Here is a 21,581-nt window from a genome sequence, read left to right on the forward strand (position 1 = left end):
GTTAAACAAAATAAGTTTAGGGGTCCACAAAGAAAGTTGCCAAAAGAAATCTTTCCCAACAAGCAAAAAGGGTATCCCATAGAGGTCTATGGAAGGGAAGCAACAAAAGAATCTTGCCCAACATCGGCCACACCAACTAGAAGACAGCAAAAGACACCATATTGAAGTCAAGCGGAAGCCAAAGATCCAACATATTATACCTTCAAATCCACTAACTTTGCATTCCCATGTACACAAAGTGTAGGAGCATGGCTCCAGAGACCTACATTGTTTATACCTTGCAAAAAGTAACCTTGAACCCTAGTCTGTCTTTGCTTGTTCTTGTATAATCAAAGCCTGAACTATCACCCCATTAAACATTTTGCAAATAGAAAGCAGTTTCAGGCAGCGGCTGTACCTTAATGATTAGCTATAGTGTAAATAATGTGACCTACAGATAAAGAATAAAATGACCTCGAGTGGCGCAACAGATCATGCCAAACAGTTGGTGCCCATAAGTAAACTTTAAAAAATGGTCCTCAGAACCCAACATGCAAAACCAGTGTACACAAGCACCATGCATGAAAGGTGTGGTGTGAAATGCAGTCAAGTATGAACCCCAAACAGGCTCGCCCAGTGAGAAGCAGGGAAGCAACAGCTCAAAAACTAAGTATAAATATACTGCAAGCCAGTAGCAATGCCACAATTTGCAAACAAAGCCAATACAGAGGAATTAGTGTCTGGCCCATCACAATGGGAGTTGGTGCTTCCCTTCCCTTCAAGTGGCAAACCAACCCAGTAAACTCACCGAAGCCAGCCCTGGCACGCTCTTATCAAGGTTAAAGAACTCATTGAAGTCAAACTCTCCAGGTGCCGGTTCTGGCAGCACCACCTCTTGAGGAACTTCCTGGTCTGCTGCAGCGTCCTGACGTATACACACTTCTGCTTCGTCCACTTCTGCAACTCCATTACACTCAAACCCTTGAATAAGCAAACAAAATTAGCCAGTCAAAAGAAATCTAGCCTCCACCACCCATTGCCAAAACATACATTTGAATTTGTCGGCCCAATCCAAACGGAATTACTACCAATCACCACTAGTGATAACACCCAGACAAACAAATGAAACAGGTCACAAATCTTGCCTCACTGAGCAAGGTTTAGGTTATGTAAGAAGTTTCCTTTAGAGCCAAATCTACCGCACTTGTGAGCACCTCAAAACGTCATACTGCACTGGCAGATTAATTGTTCCTTGCACCTCAAGTGTGTGGGAACCTTGTTCCACACTCAGATCTTTACTCTTTACGGGTGTCATTTTTATTTTATCCTCCCGACAACTTTTGGAATACACACTTAATACAGGGTTGCCTTGTGGGGCAACCCTTTAACTTTCTCTGACTAACCTAGTGAACTACAGTCCCCAAGGGTAGAAAGGATAGTTCTATTACTTCTACATTTTGTTAGATGAAATTGGCAAAACCCACTTTATGTGGAGTGCTGGGCAATGCAGTGTATCCCCTTTCTCACTACCACTGTAGTGATTATGTTACAGGGACAAGTTCATCTTTATGGCTGGTGGCAGTGAACCTTTTGATACATTTGGTGCACCTTTACCGCAGGCTTTCACAGCTGCAGTAAAGGACCCATTTTACCAAAATGGCTCCAGTTTTATTTGGCCATTTTCACGCTTGTCCCTTCTGGGTCATTCCCCTGCCCTCCAGGTGCAGGAAATTCCTTTGTGTGATTTATTTTCATCTTCAGCGAAGACCTGTCAAGCCCACCAAGGCTACAGTGTGTCTGAAGGTAGGAAGCGAGGGAGGAGTCCATAATGCCACAGCCCTTTGTTTTCCAGCCAGACTAAGGGAATCCAGTTCAAACTGGGAGGTTGGCTGTCCTGAAAGGACAGTCAACCACCTACCCCTTTCCCCAAACCCCCCACCCCCCGGTTTGAATGTTCAATCGGATTGGCTGGGGGTTCCTGCATAACAAGATCATGGAAGCTGAAGAGGTAGTCTACCACTGGACCTGAATCGGATGATGTCCAGCAACCGGAGAGCCTGCTGTGTAACCAGAGCCTGTTACACTTCCTTCTAAGCAACCTTGGGACTCCAAAACTATGACCCTGATGAAATCCACTGGACTCGAGACCTGCATTTTCAGCCATCCCACATCGTGCTGAGACCTTGAGGGCTGAAATACCCCAATACCCTGGGATCTTGAGCGAGTTGTGCAGTGCACAGTCTTCCGAACCAAGCTCAAACTTTGGTGGCATCCTCCAATCCCTACACAGACGCGAATAGAGTCTGAAAAGTCCCATCAGAATGCTGGACCTTGCAAATGCCGAGAATCCGACCAGCGATATTCAGTCTTCCTCCCAAAAAGAGTGCCAAAAACACAGCCGCAAAAAACTCTTGCCTGGGGACTTCCCCTGTTGATCCTTTGTTAGGCAAGGTTGTATGCAGTACCCTGTGGGAGACTGCACCAGCCTTGTCCTCTTGGCAATAGTTATTGTAACCTTTGGTATAAGCATGTATTACACAAGTTGTTAGAGTGACTAAGCAGCCAGGTTCATCACAAGAGGGGTCAATGTGAGCTGTACGGTTATTACACAGAAATACAGTGACAAGTATCCAAATAAACACTCAAGGTTTGATGAAACACAGTCAGTTGAATAAGCCCTCTTCAGAAGGGAGCAATATATAAAAAAAATATACTTCAAAATACTCTAAATACCATTTGGGATGGCACAGATTCTTCCTACACCCTGAGGTGACTTAAATAACCAGGATACTGGACATTAATATATCACTGGTACATTTAGAGCAATACGGAGTTGGTGTCAAAGAAAAGTGTTTGGGAATAAAACGGTTAAACAAATATTCTGGATATGGCAAGTACTTTTGAACCCCCAATGCAAAGTAAATTAACCCTTTCCTGTAGGCAAGGTAAAGCACAAAGTCAGAGGTAAGAGTCTCAGGGAGCCAAGCCAGCCAATGCTAATTGAGCAAAAGTCTAGGTTGCTGAAGCACTTAGTTAACTAAAAGTCTTGCAATGTTTCAGAAGCGTTTGTAGAAAAATCGAGTCACTGCATGGCCACAAGCTGGGAGGCTTGTGAGGGGTAAAACTGCAAGCAACTCCGCAAAAGCAACGAAGACAAGTCTCAACTGAGAACAAGCAAGGCTACACAACAAGAGGCAAGTCCTGTTCATTTTACAGTACCTTTGGTTAGAAGAAATGGTTCCAGCTGGCTTTGGTTCCCGTGTAGGTCTGCAAGTCGGGTTCCTGAGCCTCAGTCGTGGGGCCAAGAGGGAGGCAGTCTGGAGACTCTTGCAACACAATGGGAAGGTCGGTAGTAGCAATGGGCAAACTACAATTCAGCAGCACTTTGCCATTTCAGCTTCTCGCGACTCTCGCAAATCGCACCACTGCAGTCTCGGATAAGACTCTGGACTTCCCTCGCATCTGGGGTCCAACACCCTGTTGAGGTGGCTCCTGCTTCATGGGGGTCTGGAGGATCCTCGAGCTTGGGCCCGACAGACACTAGATTCTGGTGCTCCTGGTTAGGGAGAACTCTCAAAAAATGTGCCAATTCCCTTCCCCCTTAGAGACACCCAGCAAATTTGCTGGATTTTGAGGACTTTATTTTACCTGGAGAAGGCGTGACCTTTTTCTCCCTCTCTGTTTTGAAATATCTTTCTGTTGCGTTTTCTTTGGTTATGGAGTTTTAGACAACTCCATAGGCATCACCTTCTCATTTGTGTCACACAGCACCCTCAGTGCTGTGGCACAGGGAAAGCTTTTCAGGCTTCCAAGGTTTAAATACCTGCTCTATGATAAACCACTGTTTCCCAGAGTGGCTTCCAAGTTTTAAATACCTTCTCTGGGATAAACCACTGTTTCCCAGAGTAAGTAAAGTCAAATTGACATTACGAGTCTATAAATTCCTAGACCCAGCACACCCCATCTTAGAAGAGTGCTGGAGGGGTTACTTAGATAGTATCCCGTGTCTAGATACTCATGAAGCAGTCAAATGCTACCCTTTCCTCTCGAAATGGCCGGTGGCAGTGGTTTTATAACTACCATGATTTTTCCCACCCGTGAACACTGGTAGCGTTAAATAGCAGGAGCCCTGTTTTTCAAGATGGCATCTGAGCCCCCTCTGTAAAAATGGTTCCCAAGTATTTTTTCGCCATTTTTGTGGAAAGGTCCTTCTAGAGTTGCTCTGTGTGCCAAACCAGATTTGGTTCTTTTGCTCATTCGCCTTTGGAAGGCTTCAGGAGTGAAGACCGCCTCTTGAGCCAGAGTGTCTGGGGTGGGCAGTGAGGGAGGTGCCCGAAACTCCGTGCTTAGTCTACTAGGAGACCCACAGGCACTGATTGGCTGACTGTCCGGCAAGGATAGCCACCCTTCTGGGTGAGCGTCAGCAAGGCTAGAATGAATGGGAGGAAGCTGTCTCTGGCTTGGAAGGCAGAGTCGACGACGAACAAAAGAACCAAAGACGAGATTGAAGCTGACGGCTGCTGCAACTGCTGGACCGTTGGTTTGCCCGGTTTAGTTTAGTTTATTATTTGTATAGCGCCGCCTGGCCCTAGGGCATCCGGGCGCTTGCGATGAATACAACAAGAATAATGAATACAACAAGAATAATGCAGCAGAAATGTACAAATCGATTACATATTTACAAATTTACAGTCTTGGTGCATGCTAGTGCGGTAGGGCTAGGCAGTTTCTTTGGATAGAAGCCAAGTTTTGGTGTTGTGTCTAAATCTGTGAAAGGACGGTTCTGATCTCAGCTCGAGTGGAAGTGAGTTCCAAAGTTTGGAGGCAAGCACGGGGAAGCTGGAGCCACCTGCTTTTTGGAGCTTAAATCTTGGGATATTTAAGCAGTGTGTTTGAGCTGATCTGGTAGGGCGCGCTGGGGTGTGGTGCTTGAGGTTGTCGGATAGGTATCTGGGTGCTTGGTTAGCTAGGCATTTGTGTGTGAGTGAGATGGTTTTGTATTCAATTCTTTGTGGTATGGATAGCCAATGGCAGGTGCGTCTGGCGTCCGAGATGTGTTCTTGTTTGGGTATGTTCAGGGCTGCTCGCAAGGCGTTGTTTTGTATGACTTGTAGTTTGTTGATGTTTTTCTGACTGGTTCCCAAGTATAGCGCATTGCAGTAGTCAACTTTGGAAAGGACTAGCGCTCTGGCTAAGGTGATGCAGTTGGATGGTGAGAGGTAAGGTCTGCTGGCGTTGATAAGTTTACAAGTGTAAGCAGTGGCTGATGAGATGGAATTGATCTGTCTTGTCAGTGTGAGGGAGGAGTCGAGGTAGATTCCTAGGGTTTTGACGCTGTTAGAGACGGTGATGTTATTGCCGTCTATAGTGAATGCTTGATAGAGTTTGTCGAGTTTATTAAGTCTGGGTTGGGAACCTAGGAGAAGAAGCTCGGTCTTGTCGTCATTAAGGCATAGGCCATGCTTGGCCATCCATTCTTGGATAATGGAATAAATGTTGTTGAGAGCAGTGAGGTCAGTGGAGTAGTCGCCTGTTAAAGGGATCAGTATTTGGGTGTCATCTGCGTAGTTGGTGTAGATGACACCCAAGCGGTCCAGTATGTCAAAGAGGGGTTTCGTGAATACATTGTATAGAGTGGGGGAGACGCAGGAGCCCTGGGGGACACCGCAAGTGACTGGGGATGGGATGGCAGAGGCTGTGGGTGCGAAGACTCTCATGGATCTGTTAAGGAAGGAATGGATCCATGCGTTGGCGTTATCTGAAAATTTGGCTGCTGAGGATAGATGTTTGCAGAGGATGTCGTGGTTGACCAGGTCGAAGGCGGCCGATAAGTCAAGGAGGAGAAGGAGGGCTAGTTTACCATTGTCTTTAATGTTGTCCATCTGTGTCTTAAGGTCAATCAAGGCGGTCTCAGTGCCGTGTTTGGGGCGGAATCCTGATTGTCTGAGTCCTAGTAAGTTATTTTTCTCGAGGTGGTTCTGTATCTGGAGATAGGCAGCTCTGTCGAGGATTTTTAGTAGGAAGGGTACAGTCGTTATGGGTCTGTAGTTGGTGGGGACATTAGGGTCAAGGGTGGGCTTCTTAAGTAACGGAAGAACCCAGGAGTCCTTGAGGTTGTTGGGCACTATGTTGGAGGTGAAGGATGCGTTGATGAGGGAGGTGATGAAGGGAGCAAGTTGTTTGGCAGCATCTTTAATGATAGGGGCTGGGCAAGTGTCGCCTTGGCATTTGGACGGTTTAAGAGAGTAGATTATTTCTTCAACCTCTTTAATGGTTATGGTGGAAAACTCAAAGAGGTTATTGTCATCATTTTGGGGGGTGGTGTGGGTGTATGTAGAGGGGGTGATGTTATCGGAGAGGGTGAGGCTTTCTTTCTTTGTCAGGATTTTGGCTTGTAGCGTGGCAATTTTGCCTAGGAGTGCTTCCTGGATGTTCGTGCACCAGTGGATGTCTTTGTTGCAAGTGTCTGGAATGGGGGAGGGTGATTCGAGTTCTCTCAGGATATTGAAGAGCTCTTTGGTATTAGATTTGGCGTTGCTGATTCTTTCATTGTACATGTTTTTTTTAGACTGGATGATGGCTGATTTATAGATGTTCGATGCTAGTGCGTAGGATGTCTTATTAATAGTGGATGGTGACTGTTTCCATGCTAATTCAGCTTGTCTTTTGGCTTTGCGGAGTGTTTTTAGTTTGGGGGTGAACCAGGAATTGAGGTGTGCTCGTGGTTTGGCTTTCCGAAGCTTGAGTGGTGCTATGGTATTTATGGCCTTAAGGATAGTTGTGTTGTATAAATCTACTAATTTAGTAGGGTTGGTCATGGTGGGTGAGAAGTCGATGATGGGTCGGAGTAGCGGGAGGAGTTTCTCTAGTGTGATATTTTTGTTGTTTCTTGTGAGTGTGGGTGGGGCATTGGAGGAGGGCCCTGGTGTTTGAGAGCCTTTGTTGATGGTGAAGGTAATAAGGTGGTGATCGGTCCAGGCGCATGGAGTGTTGGAGAGGATGGTAGTGTTGCAATTGAGGTCAGCTATACAGTCAAGGATGCGGCCTTTGTTATGTGTGGGTTGTGCGATATGGTGGGTGAGTCCTAATTCTGAAATAGTGTTGGCGATAGTGTGAGCTTTGTCATCTTTCTCATCATTGAGACCTAGATTAAAGTCTCCTAGGATAAGTAGTCGAGAGTTAGGTTTGATATTGTTAGAGAGTAGAAGGGCTATGTCGTCATTGAAGGATAGTATGGGGCCTGGTGGTCTGTAGATGAGGTGGATGGTGATAGTGCTTGTGTGCGTTGTGGATAGTTTGAGGGTGAGTAATTCCGCTGATGTCAGTGATTGGTTTTGTATGTGTCTAATGTTGATGGAGCTTTTTGCAATAACGGCTACTCCACCACCTTTAGCTGTTTGTCTGTCTGCACGGTAGATGGTATAGTCCTTGGGTATAGCAAGTGATAGAGAGGGGCCAGATGCTGGGTGGAGCCAGGTCTCTGTAATAGCTATGAAGTCGAGATCATTGACGGTAATAATGTCGGCAATGTCTAAGGCATGGGCGACTACAGATCTCGCATTGATGAGTGCACCTTTAATGGTTTCGGTGGTGATGCATGATTTTTTGATGTGGGTGCGGGGGGAGGGTGCGATCAGGCCGTGTGATATCTGGTCTGTCGGAAGTGTAGGGCGTGTGCAGTGAGGGGCAGATTTGGTTAAGGTTATGTTTTGTTTGTTGCCTAGATTGGGGAAGGATGCGGGTGTGTGTGTTCTGGATCTGAGTCGGGTGAATCTCGATAATCCTGAGCAGGGATAGGATCTGCTGGTAGTGAGGTTCGTGATAGTGGGTTGGCCGATGGGAGTAGTTTGTGATGCTTCTTGGGGGCTGGGGGTGTCTGCTATGCGATGAGAGTCAATGGAGGAGGTAGGTTGGAAGGGGTTGATGTTGGGTAGGAAGGGGGTGGGGCAGGGTATGGGATAATGTCTGGGGCAGGCTAGTCTGCTGAGGCCGTTGGAGTGTAAGCGAAAGTGTGACCCTGTACAAGGGGTGTCATGGGGGACCAGGCAGAATGGGAACATAATGAGGAAGGTCCAGGTTATCATTTCTGAGTTTAGAGGGAACTGACGCACAAAATCGTCAGAGAGAAGCTAGTGCGCAATGTTAGTACACAATGGTGCTGCAGTGAGGGTACTAGCGCAGAGAATCGGAGAAATGCTAGTGCACAGTGCTGATACCCAGTACTAATACGCAGTGTACTCTAGGCGACCATAAGGCATTACACAATGTCACAGTAGTCTCTAAGCGACCATAAGGCACTGCACAATGTTGCAGTGGTCTCCGGTGAAGCCCTACTGCAGGTCCGAATTGCTAAGTTCATCTCGACAGAGGTCCTGCAAGGACGACTTCTCCCTTTGAGTTGGTGGGACCAATTAACTCGATACCATTCTCGGAGCTAGTTGTATTTTCCTCAGAGTGCTGCAGGAAATTGGATAACTAGGGAGAGGGACACCAGCTTGTGTGCTTGATTAAAGTTACCGGAATTGAAGATTTGCCAGTTGCCAGTTTTGTGACCAGTCCCAGTGCAGGATTCCCCAGACGTCCTCCCTCTTGTCCCCACGACGGAGGCACAGGAACAGCAAGATCTGCAGAACTGCCAGGGACAGAGGTCACCAGCTGCATCTTTTTCTTCATTTGTAAAAAGGTACAATAAACCCAGACCGAGTACTTGCCTCTCACGGTGGAAGTGCTTGAAACTTTCCCAACTCACAGGCCTAATCAGCTTGTGACCCAACAGATGATTTTTTACAAACCTATTCCTGAGAACTTTGGCAGAGACTTTTCCATTCATCCATCAGAACTCCTTTATCCTATACAAGACTTTAGCCCTTTGACTTTGCCCTGCCTATTGCATTGACTTCTGGTGAACTCAAAATATCTGCACTGCCTATGAAATAATTGTATTCTTTCTATGTTCTGATAACATATGCATTTTTGCTCCTCCTTCAAAGTATTCTGAATGCCTCAAAAACTTAGATTGTACAGTCAGTGCTCCAGATAGGATTTTGATGTGGGAGTATTTTAACCCCTATTTTTAGAATTGGAGTGTAAATCCAATTTCAAGAGTAAAAATGTGTTTTCTTTGCAAGAGACTAATAAGTATAGTCATCCTCCCTATGCATGTGTACATTTCAAATTGTGTATAACATGTCAGTTACAAAAGACATCCTATTGCTGCCATTTCCTGTGTTGCAGTCTCACTTGCTGTAAATACTCTCCTGTTAACCCCATTTCCTTCTCAATTTCCTCTCCTGCGTTAATCCCCCTTTGCTTTCTTGTTAGTACTCTAGCTCTCTACGATCTAGCTTTCCAATTATGGTCCGTCTCCAGCTCATGATCGTTTTCCTTTGTCACATGTCATTTGCCTGCCTCTCCTCACTTTTCCAATTTCCATCTCTGCAATCAGCTGTTGCCCCCCCCCCTCGATTGTCCTGTGTCTCAATTTCTGCTTTGCTTCTAACATTCACACCTATTGAGAGAACAGAGGGGTGCGCGTTCGTGACCCTTACCTCAATTTCCTTACTCACAAACGTTCTTCCTCCTGTAGCTCCTTGGTCTCTCCCTCTGTTCTTGCAGTACCTCTTGATTGTTACGTTCACCGTCTGCTCTGCCCCACTGCCACCTTTAGTGACATGTATATCTTTACGTTCTGATACACCCTTCCTCTGGCTGTAGCCATAGCAATACTAACTCCTGAAAAGCCTTTAAAAAAGGTTTCCATGTAAGAAAACAGTTCCACTTGAAAACATGTCCTTTTAAATGTGAGGAAACCGGTTTGTGATTTTGGCTACATACAGCTTAGATTTCCCAGTCCTATATCAGAGTAAACATCAAGGCCAGCAGTTTACTGGAGTTCCATCGTGAACACAGCAACCCAACACTATTAACATGTTAAAAAAAAAAAAAAACGGTTGCATTGATTCTTTATGATTAATGGAAAGGAGTGGTGGGGCAGAGGGTTTGGATGTAATGCCACAGATCACTGGACAGTGGTATTCCTGTTTTTATGAGTGGACATTAAACGCTTCAAGAACAATCACAAGTAACATGGTCCATTTCTGGTCTGACCATTCTGCTCAGGTTACTGCCACCGTCTCTTCACAGCTTGCAGCTGAGACTCTAAAATAGCCTTCAAGTGGTAGACTAGGCCATAGGAACATCCGTGCTGTACCTCCAGTAAATACCTACATTTTGAAGAGTCCTGGCACACAGGCAGTGCCTTCTGCTTTGCAGCCCAACAGTGATTGTAGCACTTCAGAAATCTCGTAAAGGACTGCTGCAGTGCCAGCTACTGGATAAAATATGGAATTCATTGACAACTGCTATGAATAGCTCCGTAAATGGTATGCAGTAAAAAATGAAATTGATTGTATTAACATATTTTAAGTGCGTAAAAAGGCATCATACACCCCTTAACTGGAAGGCTGTACAGTACTGAAGTGTATTTGTGTGATCATATTGCCTCCTTATAAATGTTTGATAACTGACAAATAAATACGTATTTAACAAAGAAACCTTGAATATGAATTTATTTGAATACCGGTGATTGTAGACCTCTAACATTACCTCTCGGGATAAGCCTGGCTGCTCAGCTGCGCTACCAAAAACTGTAGTACAGACTTCTACCAAAGGTTGATTTTGCTTACACCTGTAGTAAGTAGTGGTCCCAAAGGGTACTGCATACAAACTTTGCCCAACACACCTCTGCCTGGCACTTCGGTTCCTGCAGAAGCAATGGAAGAAAAGCCAGCGTCGAGAGGATTTCCAGATGAGCAGGTCTTAGGGTCAATTGCTCCCACCAATCCAAAGGGAGAAGTCATCCTTTGCAAGTGCTCTAGTCGAGGCGAATTCGGAGCTTCTGCACAGCAGTAGGTCCTCACCAGGCAGAAGTTGCAGCAGGCATCCTTTGGATTCCTTCGCCCAGTGTGTGATGCTGGAAATGCATTGGAATGATGGGGCCTCCCAGTCATTGTTCTGTAGTCCTTTTTTCATTTGTGCTGTATTGTTTACTGCGCAGGAGTCCATGCGGTGCTCCTGGCAGTGCAGCTCTTGCTCTTTTTGGTTTGGTGTACAGACCCTTGGGATAACTGGGTGGGGTGTACCCCTAGAGTGTTTTTGGGCACCTGTGTGGCGCCCACAGAGCAGGTTATGGGCTGTGGCAGCGCCATGATGAATTTGACAGGTGCTCAGAGTATCCTCCATTCTGGGATACCCAGGCCCTGCCATTTGGAATCCGTTGAGACAAGATGGCCCATGTGGCCTCTTGCTTTCTATTGCCCGTTACCCTGTTTTTCCCAAAGTCCTGGGAAGCTCTGAATCTGTCCCTTCCCCCGACTGGACGTTGGGTGCAAGTTCCATATATCCATTTAGATTTGAAGAGTGCACTGCAGCCCTTGGGCATCAAGGCGCTATAAGAGGAGCTTAAGGCTCGATTCTGGGTTACATGAATGCTGCCCATGGAAGGTTCTTAGAAAGGGTACAGGGTTATACAACATAAGTGTGACACGGGTTACATATTCACCAACGCTGCGGTAGTCAAAGCAGGTTTAGTAAAAACAGACAAAGCATAGTTTTGATAGCCTTGCAGAAGGCTGCATGAGTCAGTCTGAAGTGCGGCGGTAGGGCGTTCCAGTTGTAAGCAGCCTGAGTAGGGAAGCTGTTTCCGCCTGCACGAGTTTTGCAAGTTTTAGGACCAGTGATCATGTTGGTGTAGGGCGTTCTGGCTGGCCTGGAGGAGGGGTTTGGAGATCCTCTGAGCCAGGTAAGGGGGGCCTGGTCGTGGAGACACATGTGGGAAAGGGCAAGGGTCTTGAAGATAATTCTCTCCTTGACTGGGAGCCAGTGAACCTGCCTCCCCAGTCCTGCAATGTGGTCTCTGCGCGAGACCCCTGGCTGCCGTGAAGGCGTTGAGCAATTTGTAATTTAGCTAGGTTTTTCGCTGAGGTTCCAACAAGAAGGGCGTTGCAGTAGTCCAATCTCAAGCCAATTATTGCCCTCGCAATGGTGAGACAATTTTGCTGGGAAAGGAACAGCCCAACTGAGTTGATTAATTTAGAATGATAAGCCAAAGGATGCAATGGTGTTTACTTGACTTTCCATGGTTAGGTTCAAGGTAAACGCCTATGGTCTTGATCGCCTGAGCCACCATGACAGGAATATTGTCAGAGAAGCAATTGTATTGCTTGTCCAGCTTGCCCAAGGTGGACGGGGATCCAATCAGCAGAAGTTCAGTTTTCTCACTATTGAGGCATAACCAGTTAGCTGCCATCCAGGAGTGGATTGAAGAGTGTTTGAATCTGACCCGTAATCGCCCGATAGGGGAATGAGTACCTGTGTGTCATCAGCAGATGCCCAGGGCATACAGGATTTTGAACATAGGTCTGGTGAAAAGGTTGTACAAGGTGGGAGCAATGAACGAACCCTGGGGAACACTGCATTTAATGATGCTGGGGTGGCACATGAGGATTCGGAGAATACCTTCATTGTTCTATCCTGAAGGAAGGTTATCCAGTTGCAATTACTAGGCGAAAAGTTGGCAGCAGTGGTGGTACAGGGTCTTGTGGTTCACCACGTCAAAGGCAGGTTCTTAAGGTCGAGGAGGGCCGTTTCAGTACCATATCGTGGCCGAAACCCTGACTGACCGAGACCAAGGAGGTGGTTTTCTAGGAATGTTTGCACTTGCAGATAAGCTGCTTTGTCAAGTATTTAAGAAGGGGACAGTAGTGATGGACCTGTAGTTCCCTAGGACCGAAGGGTCAAGGGAAGGTTTTTTTTTTTTTAAAGGAGCAGACAAACCCACTCTTCGAGTCTAGTTGGGACATGGCATGACTGGAAGGAGGCATTAATGAAGGCCGTGATGAGGGGCAAGGGAGGCAGCGCAGTCGTCAACTTGTGCTGGGCAGGCATCCTTTGCAGTAAAGGTTTGATGGATTTGAGGGGTGTCGGGGACAGTCACATCCTTGAATTCAAACATAGGAGAGTGAGAAGGAGTGGTAGCTGGGGGGGTGCTGTGGCTGTTGGCTATAAGATTAGAGATTGCTAGTTGGTGAGCAAGGATTTTGGAGTGCTGGGTGTCAAGTCTGTCCAACATGGCTGACTGAATATTACACAATGCTTCATCTTTTAGGAGGGTAGGGGGCAGGGTTCGCCAGCTCTCTGAAGATGGTAAATATTTATTTTGGTCCTGACTTGGCATTAGAGATTTTGGATGCGACTTTAGCTTTGATGGCAGTTGTGGTCTTGATAGTGCTTTGAAGGCTGCTAGGGTGGTCTCCTTGGGTTTGATTTTCCAGTTAGATAGTGCAACCATTTGTCACACGTAGTTCTAGGAGCTCCTGGGTGAACCAGGCATTGGCACGCTTGGCTTTTGAGGGTAAGGGGAGCCACAGAGTCAATGGCCTGGGAAATGGTAGTCTTAAAGATATTTCGCTAGTACCTCAGGATCGTTGGAAAAAGGGGGCAGAAGTGGGGGAAGTCCAGTCCTGGCTGGAGCCTTCAGAGTGACTTGTGGGTACAGCCTTCGGGTGGGACCTGGGCAAATGGAGTGACCAATATGCACTTCTTATGGGTTTCTGGTATGTAATACAATTAATGAAACAGCCCTACCCAAAACTGGTATGAATGCAGTGTGGAGTTAGGTTATGTTGCATTTATATAGCGCCTTATATACCATTGGTATGCTCTGAAGGCACTGGTAGGTTGAACACCCTTGGGAACCGAAGTTCATATCAGTAGAGAGAGTCAAAAGGTGCGTGTGAGCACCGGGTATGTGTGCAGCTCGTGCGGTATCCGTGTAATAGCTGCTTTCTAGCGGTAGGTGTGATGGTTGAGAGGTCAGGAGTAGGTGTTCGTTCTGGCAGGATTTATCCAGATCAGATGTGGCTGCGTTAGGCCCGAGGAGAACGCCTGGCTGGGGGGGGTGTAACCAGCAGTGATTACTTAGAATGATGTGGAGTGAGCGGCGAATGTCGGTATGAGAACAGTTATACCGAATGGTGTCATAGTATCCCTGTGTTCTAGTTGAGTGGTGATGTAAGGAGAGAGTAAGCGTGTTGGTGAGATATGATGGGTTATATGCCCTTACAATCTGTGCAAAGAGGCTATTGGGCACACCTCTACATTCACAGATAGGCTATTGGGCACACTTCTAGATTCACAGTGAGTGCTAAATGGCTGGGTACTTGTCCCAAAAGACATTACTTTTTGAGAGTGTCTGGAGTGAGAATAGCCTGAATGCACTCTGCCTGATAGGCAACCAATCACTCAGAAGGGCATTAAGCAGGCAGCCAGAGTGTGAACCAGCAGAGCGAGACAGAACAGTACGTAGGGGCCTCTCACTGCTAGAAATCGTTCAGAAGCTGAAGTTGATAACCTTTAAGCCCCCCTGGAAGAATTGCTGCTGTTCTTCGGCAATCAAAGCTACTGTGCCTTCAAGGAACTGATCAAAGAGGACCTGGCTAGGAGACCTTCCCAAGCTACAAGGGACCATCGGCACCAGCTGACCTTTGCCACAGCTCCCTGGAAGTCAGACCCTCGAAAGGCTGCCGACTGGAGACAGGGATCACTGGGGAATCACAAAGCGAAGTGTCCAGACATTGAAGTCCATCATAGTCGACAAACCTTTGACCAGAGCCGCACTGCTACATTGACTAAAACATTAGAAACAAGGACTCCATTGCGCAGCACCGATGACTGATTTGTCCTGCCGGAGAATATCAAGGCCGCCAATGACCAAGGAGAATCCACCGGTGGGTTTCCTGCACCCGAAGACCAGAGACACAGACGACGTGACGCCCTTGCTGGGTCAAACTTTGTGGCAACAAACTGTCGTCGAGGTGCACCGCACACCTCAGCTTGCAGGACGTTTGATGATTAGTCAATGAGCACCGCAAGAACTGAAGCTACTGCCTCAGCAACAGTTCCTTTTTCTTCACCGAATCTTGACCCGTGGCCCCTGCCTTAAGAGTGCACTCAAGAAGGGCCTGTCGACGACTCGAAGAACTCTTATGAAACCAGGTCCTTCGGTGTCGTGGAACCTTTTTAGAAAGAATCTAGACTATATTGAGAATAATTGGACTGGGCTTGTCAAATAGGTTTTATTTACAGCTTGCCCAGGTTGGGGGGGGATCCTGCACAGAACCATCTCTAGGTAGACAGGGTACTGTTCAGCCATTGCTTGATTTAACTTGCTCTTTGTGTCCATCGTCAATTCATCTTAATCTTATTTGAATGCCATTTGAACCGTTAGTAGTTGATGCATTTCCAAGGAATCGATAGTTGAGTGGTACCACGTAGACCTGTATAAATTTGCCATTATAGTATTGCCAGAGTAAAAAGTGTTATTGTGACACAGACTTTCCACTAACAGTGTGGACTTTCCTTTGTGGGTGCTTGGGGACTACACTGTACTTAAGAACCAGCTCACATCACCTCCCGAGAGCTTAAGCCTTGGCTGCTCCACTGCACTACCATAAAGAATCTTGGCTGGGGTGCTCTGTGCCTCTGCTCCGCCATATAGCGAGCAGGAGTACAGATGCCCGCCCTCCAGTCTTTACACTGGTGGCAGGCTTATGATTTTAAGAATGTGTAACCTTGCCACTTACAAAAGGTCTACACTTTGTAAACTGAGGTTTAGTTGTGTACTAGATAACTACATTACAAGCAATGGAATCTATTGCAAATGGTAAATTGACTAGGATGAGCTCAGAGGCTTTCCAGAGTGCTTGTGAAGCCAGGGAGTTAAGACTTTGAGGATAAGTCTAAGGCTGAGCCAATAGTTGCCATGGTGGACTACCAGACTGATTTTGAAGCTCTTGAAGGGGGGGAATGCAACCAATGAGGACCCTGCCCCTAGGGCTGTTATTGAATCAGATTCTGGGAACACCATTCCTGCTGCTTCTGTTCCGAACCCCAGCACTGCTCTCCAGGGGGAAGCCCCGACTATTGACCTTTTAAAATTGGAGCTACAGCAGGAACAGTTAGCCTCAATATAAAAAGTTGGCAATAGAAACTGAATTGAAGAGGAGTTAGCATAGCAAGTGATCCTCGAAGACAGGGACACTAAACACCAGAAAATTCAGCTAAATTGAGACTTCAGCAAAACCAGCTGAGAGAGTCAGGTCCCCAGCCACCAAGTTTATGAATGATTTGGTTGCTGTGTATGCAGAGAATGCAGATATCCTCCAATTGAAGTGTTTGAAATGACTTGTGGAATCCATGATGGGGAGAGATTGGGAGAGATTGAGAGCAGAGTGCCTCAGACTGGGTATGACTGTATTCTGAAACTGAGTGTGGAAGAAAGGGGTCAGTAAGAGTGCATGAAATCTGCTTCGATTGTCAAGTTTGGCAAGACACCTACCCAATATCTTAAAAGGTTCAGGGATTTTAAGAAATTAATGAGTCTTGGATTGACTGGGTGAGTGCTGCACATAGGAACATGATGGGGTTGATGGATGGATGGATACAAGGTGAAAACCTTGGTTCAATTGTCCCACCTTTTGTTTGAGCATTTTCCAGAAGCCTGTTGAGAGCTGCATCAGTATGTTGACCAGAACATTTTAGATCCCTTTAAGCTGGCCAGGCTGGAAAGTGAGTTTCCCACAGGGTGTCCCGTAAGGACTCCAGTAGTAAGCACAAAGCGAAGAGTACCTCTCAGAAGGCCGAGGAGTCCCAAAAGCAATAACAGTCAAGTAAACCAAAACCTTACTCTAAGACCAAAAACCTAGTGGGTTAAGTCCTATGTGGGTGGGAGTAAGTAGTGGTCCACCTGCTGCAAAGCAGGCCCCCAGTGGTTCCAAGACTGTACCACACATTCCTGATACTTGTTGGAACTGTGGGGCTCTGGACCACAAGAAGGGTGACCCCAAGTTTAACGGTAAGGCACTTGGAGTCCAGGCTGTCAGCCTGACCTACCTTACCCATGCCTGAGGTGGAGGCCAATGTCCTCCCTTTACAGGGATCACATTCTGTGCTCCTGTAAAGATTTCCCTAGTGTCCCTTGGGGCCTGTATGCCAAAGTACTGGCGACAATCACACAAAACACCTGTAGGTTTTTGAGAAGTGTCCTCTTGAATAGCCAGCCTTCTACTGGTTTTAGAGACACTAGGTCAAGCATGAACGCGGTGGACGGGACCCTGCTCAAGCAGGAGGACTATGTAGGTGCTCCTCTGAGAACTACCAGGTTAGCTGGTGGGCCTCCCAAATTATTGCCTGTAGCCTAGTCAACATTACGATTGGAGAGCATACATGAAAGCTTCCTGTCCTGGTTCAGAACAACGTGCCCGATTACATTTGCTAGGCAATGATTTGGTGGAAACTGGGATGATCACGGATGGTCTACCCATGGCTGCTGCAGCGGTCACCCGATAACAGGTCACACCGATCAGGTACCCCCACAGACAGGGAAAACCAAGGCATGAAGACAGAAGCGTAAGAGGGCCTCCTCTGCGAAGGGGGCCCTCTTCTCTTCCTGTTGCTTCGGCAGCACCCACTGAGATTCATGCTCTGGACGGGCTGGCTCCAGTGGTAAACCCAAACTCAACTCCTGAGGGAAACGAGGCAGAAGACCCTCCTGCGGGAGAGGTGCTCAACCCAGAGGATCACCAAGACCTTCAATACCTGCTGGCTGAAGGGGGACCCTCCCCGGCTGACTTCTATAAGGGTCAGAGAGTGCCACTCTTGAGGGTCTGAGTAAACAGGCCCTGTCCCAGGCACAGGGAGAAGTGCGTAGGTCATTCAAGATATATTGGAAGGGTGAGCTAGTTAGTGAGCACCCTAAGCCTGAACCTTGTGCCCTCAAGAGGTTGGTGGTACCCCATGTTTACAGGCCTTTCCTACTGCACTTGGCGCATGAGGTGCCCTTGGCTGGTCATCTTGGTACCAAGAGACTAAGCAGAGGCTCTCTGCCCATTTATACGTGCTCTGGATGGGAGTAGAAGCGGAGTCCCACTGCATGACCTGCCCCACTTGTCAGCAGTCTGGCAAGACTGGAGGCAGTGTCATTGCCCCACTGCAGCCATTGCAAGTGGTTGGCACACCATTTGAGAGTGTGGTCATTGACATTGCCAGTCCCCTTGATCGTCCCACTTCAGGTGGACATCAGTTCATCCTTGTCTTGGTAGATCATGCCAACAGGTACCCTGAGGTTATACCCCTTTGGAAGGGGTCTGTCCAGGCCTCTCCTGGGCATTTTTACCAGTGTTGGATTCCTAAAGAAGTTGTCTGACCGAGCATCCAACTTCATGTTGAGTTGCATGAAAACCAAGTGGAAATTGTGTGGGGTAACCTACAAGTTCTCCACCTCTTACCATCCCCAGACCAATGGTCTGGTCAAGAGATTTAATAAAACTCAAGGGCATGCTAGGTGCTTTGGAAGAGCCCCTAAGGTGGAAACGGGATCTCCTCCTGCCAAGCCTGCTGTTCGCTTACAGAGCGGTACCTCAAGAGGGTGTTGGTTTCAGCCCTTTTGAGTTACTCTTTGAACATCCCGTGAGGGGGGCCTTGCCTTGATCAGAGGTTTGGAAGCCATCCCTCCAGGTCCTGCGCCAAGCAAGTGGGGGACTGTGTTAGGCCTCAGACGGAGGACACAGATGATGGGTCAGGCGACAGCGAACCGTAAGACAAGCCAGGAATTGGGGGCATCTGTACTCCTGCTCTCTATATGTCAGAGAATCTTTGCTAGGTTGCTCTGTGCCTCTGCTCCATTATGGTATCGCAGTCGAGCATCCAAGGAGTAAGCCCTCATGAGGTGATACAGGCCGGGCTGGTTCTAGTAGTGTAGTACCCAAGCACCCACAGAGGAATGTGGGCACACTGTGTGAAGAGACAGTCTTTATATAAATAAGGTTCACGTTATATACACAATCGCACTTGTACTCTGGCAATACTATAATGGCAAATATGCACAGGTCTATATGGTAATATTCACCAACTGCTAACAGTTCAAATGGCATACGAATCAGATAAAATGAATCATTTATAGCCACAAAGAAAGCAAGTAAGATCAAGCAATGGCAAAACAGTCCATCTACCTAGAAACAGTTCTGTTCAAGGATTCCCCCCCAACTGGGCAACCTGTAAACATGTATTTGACAAGCCAGTCCAATTATTTGCAAAAGTCTTGATTCCTTCTAAAAAGGTTCCACGACCCCAAAGTACCTGGTTTCATAGAGTTTGTAGAGTTCAATGAGTTGTCGATGGGCCCTCGAGTGCACTCCCTTTAGGCAGGAGCCACGGGTCGTCGAGATTCGGCGAACTAGGTGAAAACTGTCACTGAGGCAGCAGCTTTGGTTCTTGCAGTGCTAATGGACGATCGGTCGACAACGTCCTACAAGCTGAGGTGTGCAGTGCACCTCGACGAGAGTTTGTTGATGCAAAGAGTCGAATAACTTTGACGCAGCCAGGACATCGGCATCTCTGGTCTTCAGGTGGCAGGAAACCCACTGGTGGATTCTCGGTCGACAGCAGCCTTCACTTGCTCTGGCGGGACAAAGCAGTCATCGGCTTTGGCGAAGGTCAGCTGGTGCACAATGGTCCCTTGTAGCTCGGGGAGAGGTCTCGCAGCCAGGTCCTCTTGGATCAGTTCCTCGAAGGCACAGCAGCTTTCAGATTGGCTAAGGACAGCAGCAGCAATTCTTCCAGTGGGCTTCAAGGTCAAGCATCAAGTATCAGCTTCTGCACGATTTCTAGCTGTGAGAGGGGCCCCCAGATATACTGTTCTGTCATTCACTCTGTTGGGTCCCACTCAAGCAACCAATCACTCAGAAGTGCATTCATGCAGGCAGCCAGCCAGACACAGTGCATTCAAGCCATTCTCGTCCCTCCAGACACTCACAAGTAATGTGTATTGGACAAGTACCCCGCCATTTAGCACTCCACACTGCATTCATATCAGTTGCGTGCAGGGCTGTCTCATTCACTGTATAACATACCAGAAACCCGACACCCATAACAAGAAGTGCATATTGGTCACACTCCATTCACCCAGGTCCCAAGGGTGCAACCACAACAGTCACTGGGAAGGCTCCAGCCAGTCTGGCCTGGACTTCCCCACAATACCATATATGGAACTTCCACCCAACAGCCAGTCAGGGGGAAGGGACAGAGTCAGGGCTTCCCAGGACTTTGGGAAAAACAAGCTAACAGGCAATAGAAAGCAAGAGGCCACAGGGGGCATCTCGTCTTCTATCAGGAATCAACCGATTATAAATGGCAGGGCCTGGGTATCCCAAAATGGAGGATACTCCGAACCTGTCAAATTCAGTATGGAGCTACCATCAGCCCATACCCTGCTCTGTGGGTCACAGGTGCCCAAAAACATACACTAGGGGGGTACAGGGTTGTACCTCCAGCCAGGGGTGCCATAAGGGTATCCCAAGGGTCTGTACACTAAACCAAAAAGAGGAAGAGCATGGACTCTTGCGCAGAAAATCCAGAGCACACATGAAACAAGGACAGGAGGACAGGGAGGGCCCCGTCCCTCCAATGCATTTCCAGTATCAGTGGTCGACTCTCCCATTCATTAAATCACACAGCAGGGTGGCTGTCCTCGAAGGACAGCACTCCAGCCAATCACACTTGGGTGCATGCCTGTAACCAAGGCGACTAAGCATGGGCATGTCGTGCACCTCCCTCACTTCCTGCCCCTGCGAGACACGCTGGAGCCAGAGGCAGGTTTCACTCGTGAATCCCGCCAAAGACAAACCGAACAAAGGGACCAGACTGGTAAATCTCAAGGACCTTTCCACAATGAAATAGCAAAAAAAGACCACTGGGGCCATTTTGACAAAATAGGCACCGATAGGTGCCTTACAGCGGCTGCAATCGCAGCTCACGGTAAAAACACAATGGTAGTGAAAAGTAAACCACTGTCACCAGCCATTCATGGTAGAAAGGGTAACAAAAATGTTACATGAGAAACTAGACACAAAGGGGATACCAAGTAATCCCTCCAGCACCATATTGTAGGATAGTGTGTAATGGTCTAGTAAGTTATAAAACGTAAGTTAAGCCAATTTCACTTCACTGCTCTTGGAAACAGTTTCACCAAGAGAAGGTATTTAAACCTTTGGAAAATCTAAGAGACTACCCTGTCACTGAACTGAGGGTGCTTTGTGTCCCAATGCTAAAATTCTGAAATTCCAGCAAAAGAGCTGAGGTCTCTAAGGTAGAAGGGAATTAGAACATCTGAGAATTCTCCCCAACAGCGAGAAGTTACAAAAGTTCTTACTTACGTTGAATGTGTTGTGCCCTTCTGTAAAGTATATGTAAGGTTATTTTACTCAACTGAATTGGTTGCACCTCTTCCCAAAAGTAATGCTGCTGGCTTCACTCAGAATATTGGTTTGTATGTTCACAAACTGGGTCTTGCTTCCCCCCGACCTGCTGTATAGCTTGTCTAATGTAAATCTGCATTGGGTTTTACCTACCTGAAACATGGAGTTCTTCTTCAATTAACATTGGGTTTTGCTTTGCCTGGTCTGTTTTATACAGATGCCAAAACAGTCTTTGGTGTATACCTTACTTTAAGTTGCCGGTAGCCCCTTTAAAAAAGTAAATGGGTTTTA

General features: G+C 47.2%; 1 protein-coding gene across 6 annotated transcripts in view; it reads right to left on the bottom strand.

The window, feature by feature from the left end:
• The window catches only part of EIF4ENIF1 (eukaryotic translation initiation factor 4E nuclear import factor 1), a 386,373-nt gene that overhangs the window by 250,361 nt on the left and 114,431 nt on the right, over nt 1-21,581 (bottom strand). For all 6 annotated transcript variants that reach the window (XM_069619809.1, XM_069619814.1, XM_069619813.1 and 3 more), the window contains exon 7: nt 788-960. In XM_069619809.1, coding sequence (XP_069475910.1) covers nt 788-960 — 173 coding nt within the window. The remainder of the gene's footprint in view (nt 1-787; nt 961-21,581) is intronic.

This window comes from Ambystoma mexicanum, chromosome 10, assembly GCF_040938575.1.
Source record: "Ambystoma mexicanum isolate Mex_15411 chromosome 10, UKY_AmexF1_1, whole genome shotgun sequence".
NCBI classification, from domain to species: domain Eukaryota; kingdom Metazoa; phylum Chordata; class Amphibia; order Caudata; family Ambystomatidae; genus Ambystoma; species Ambystoma mexicanum.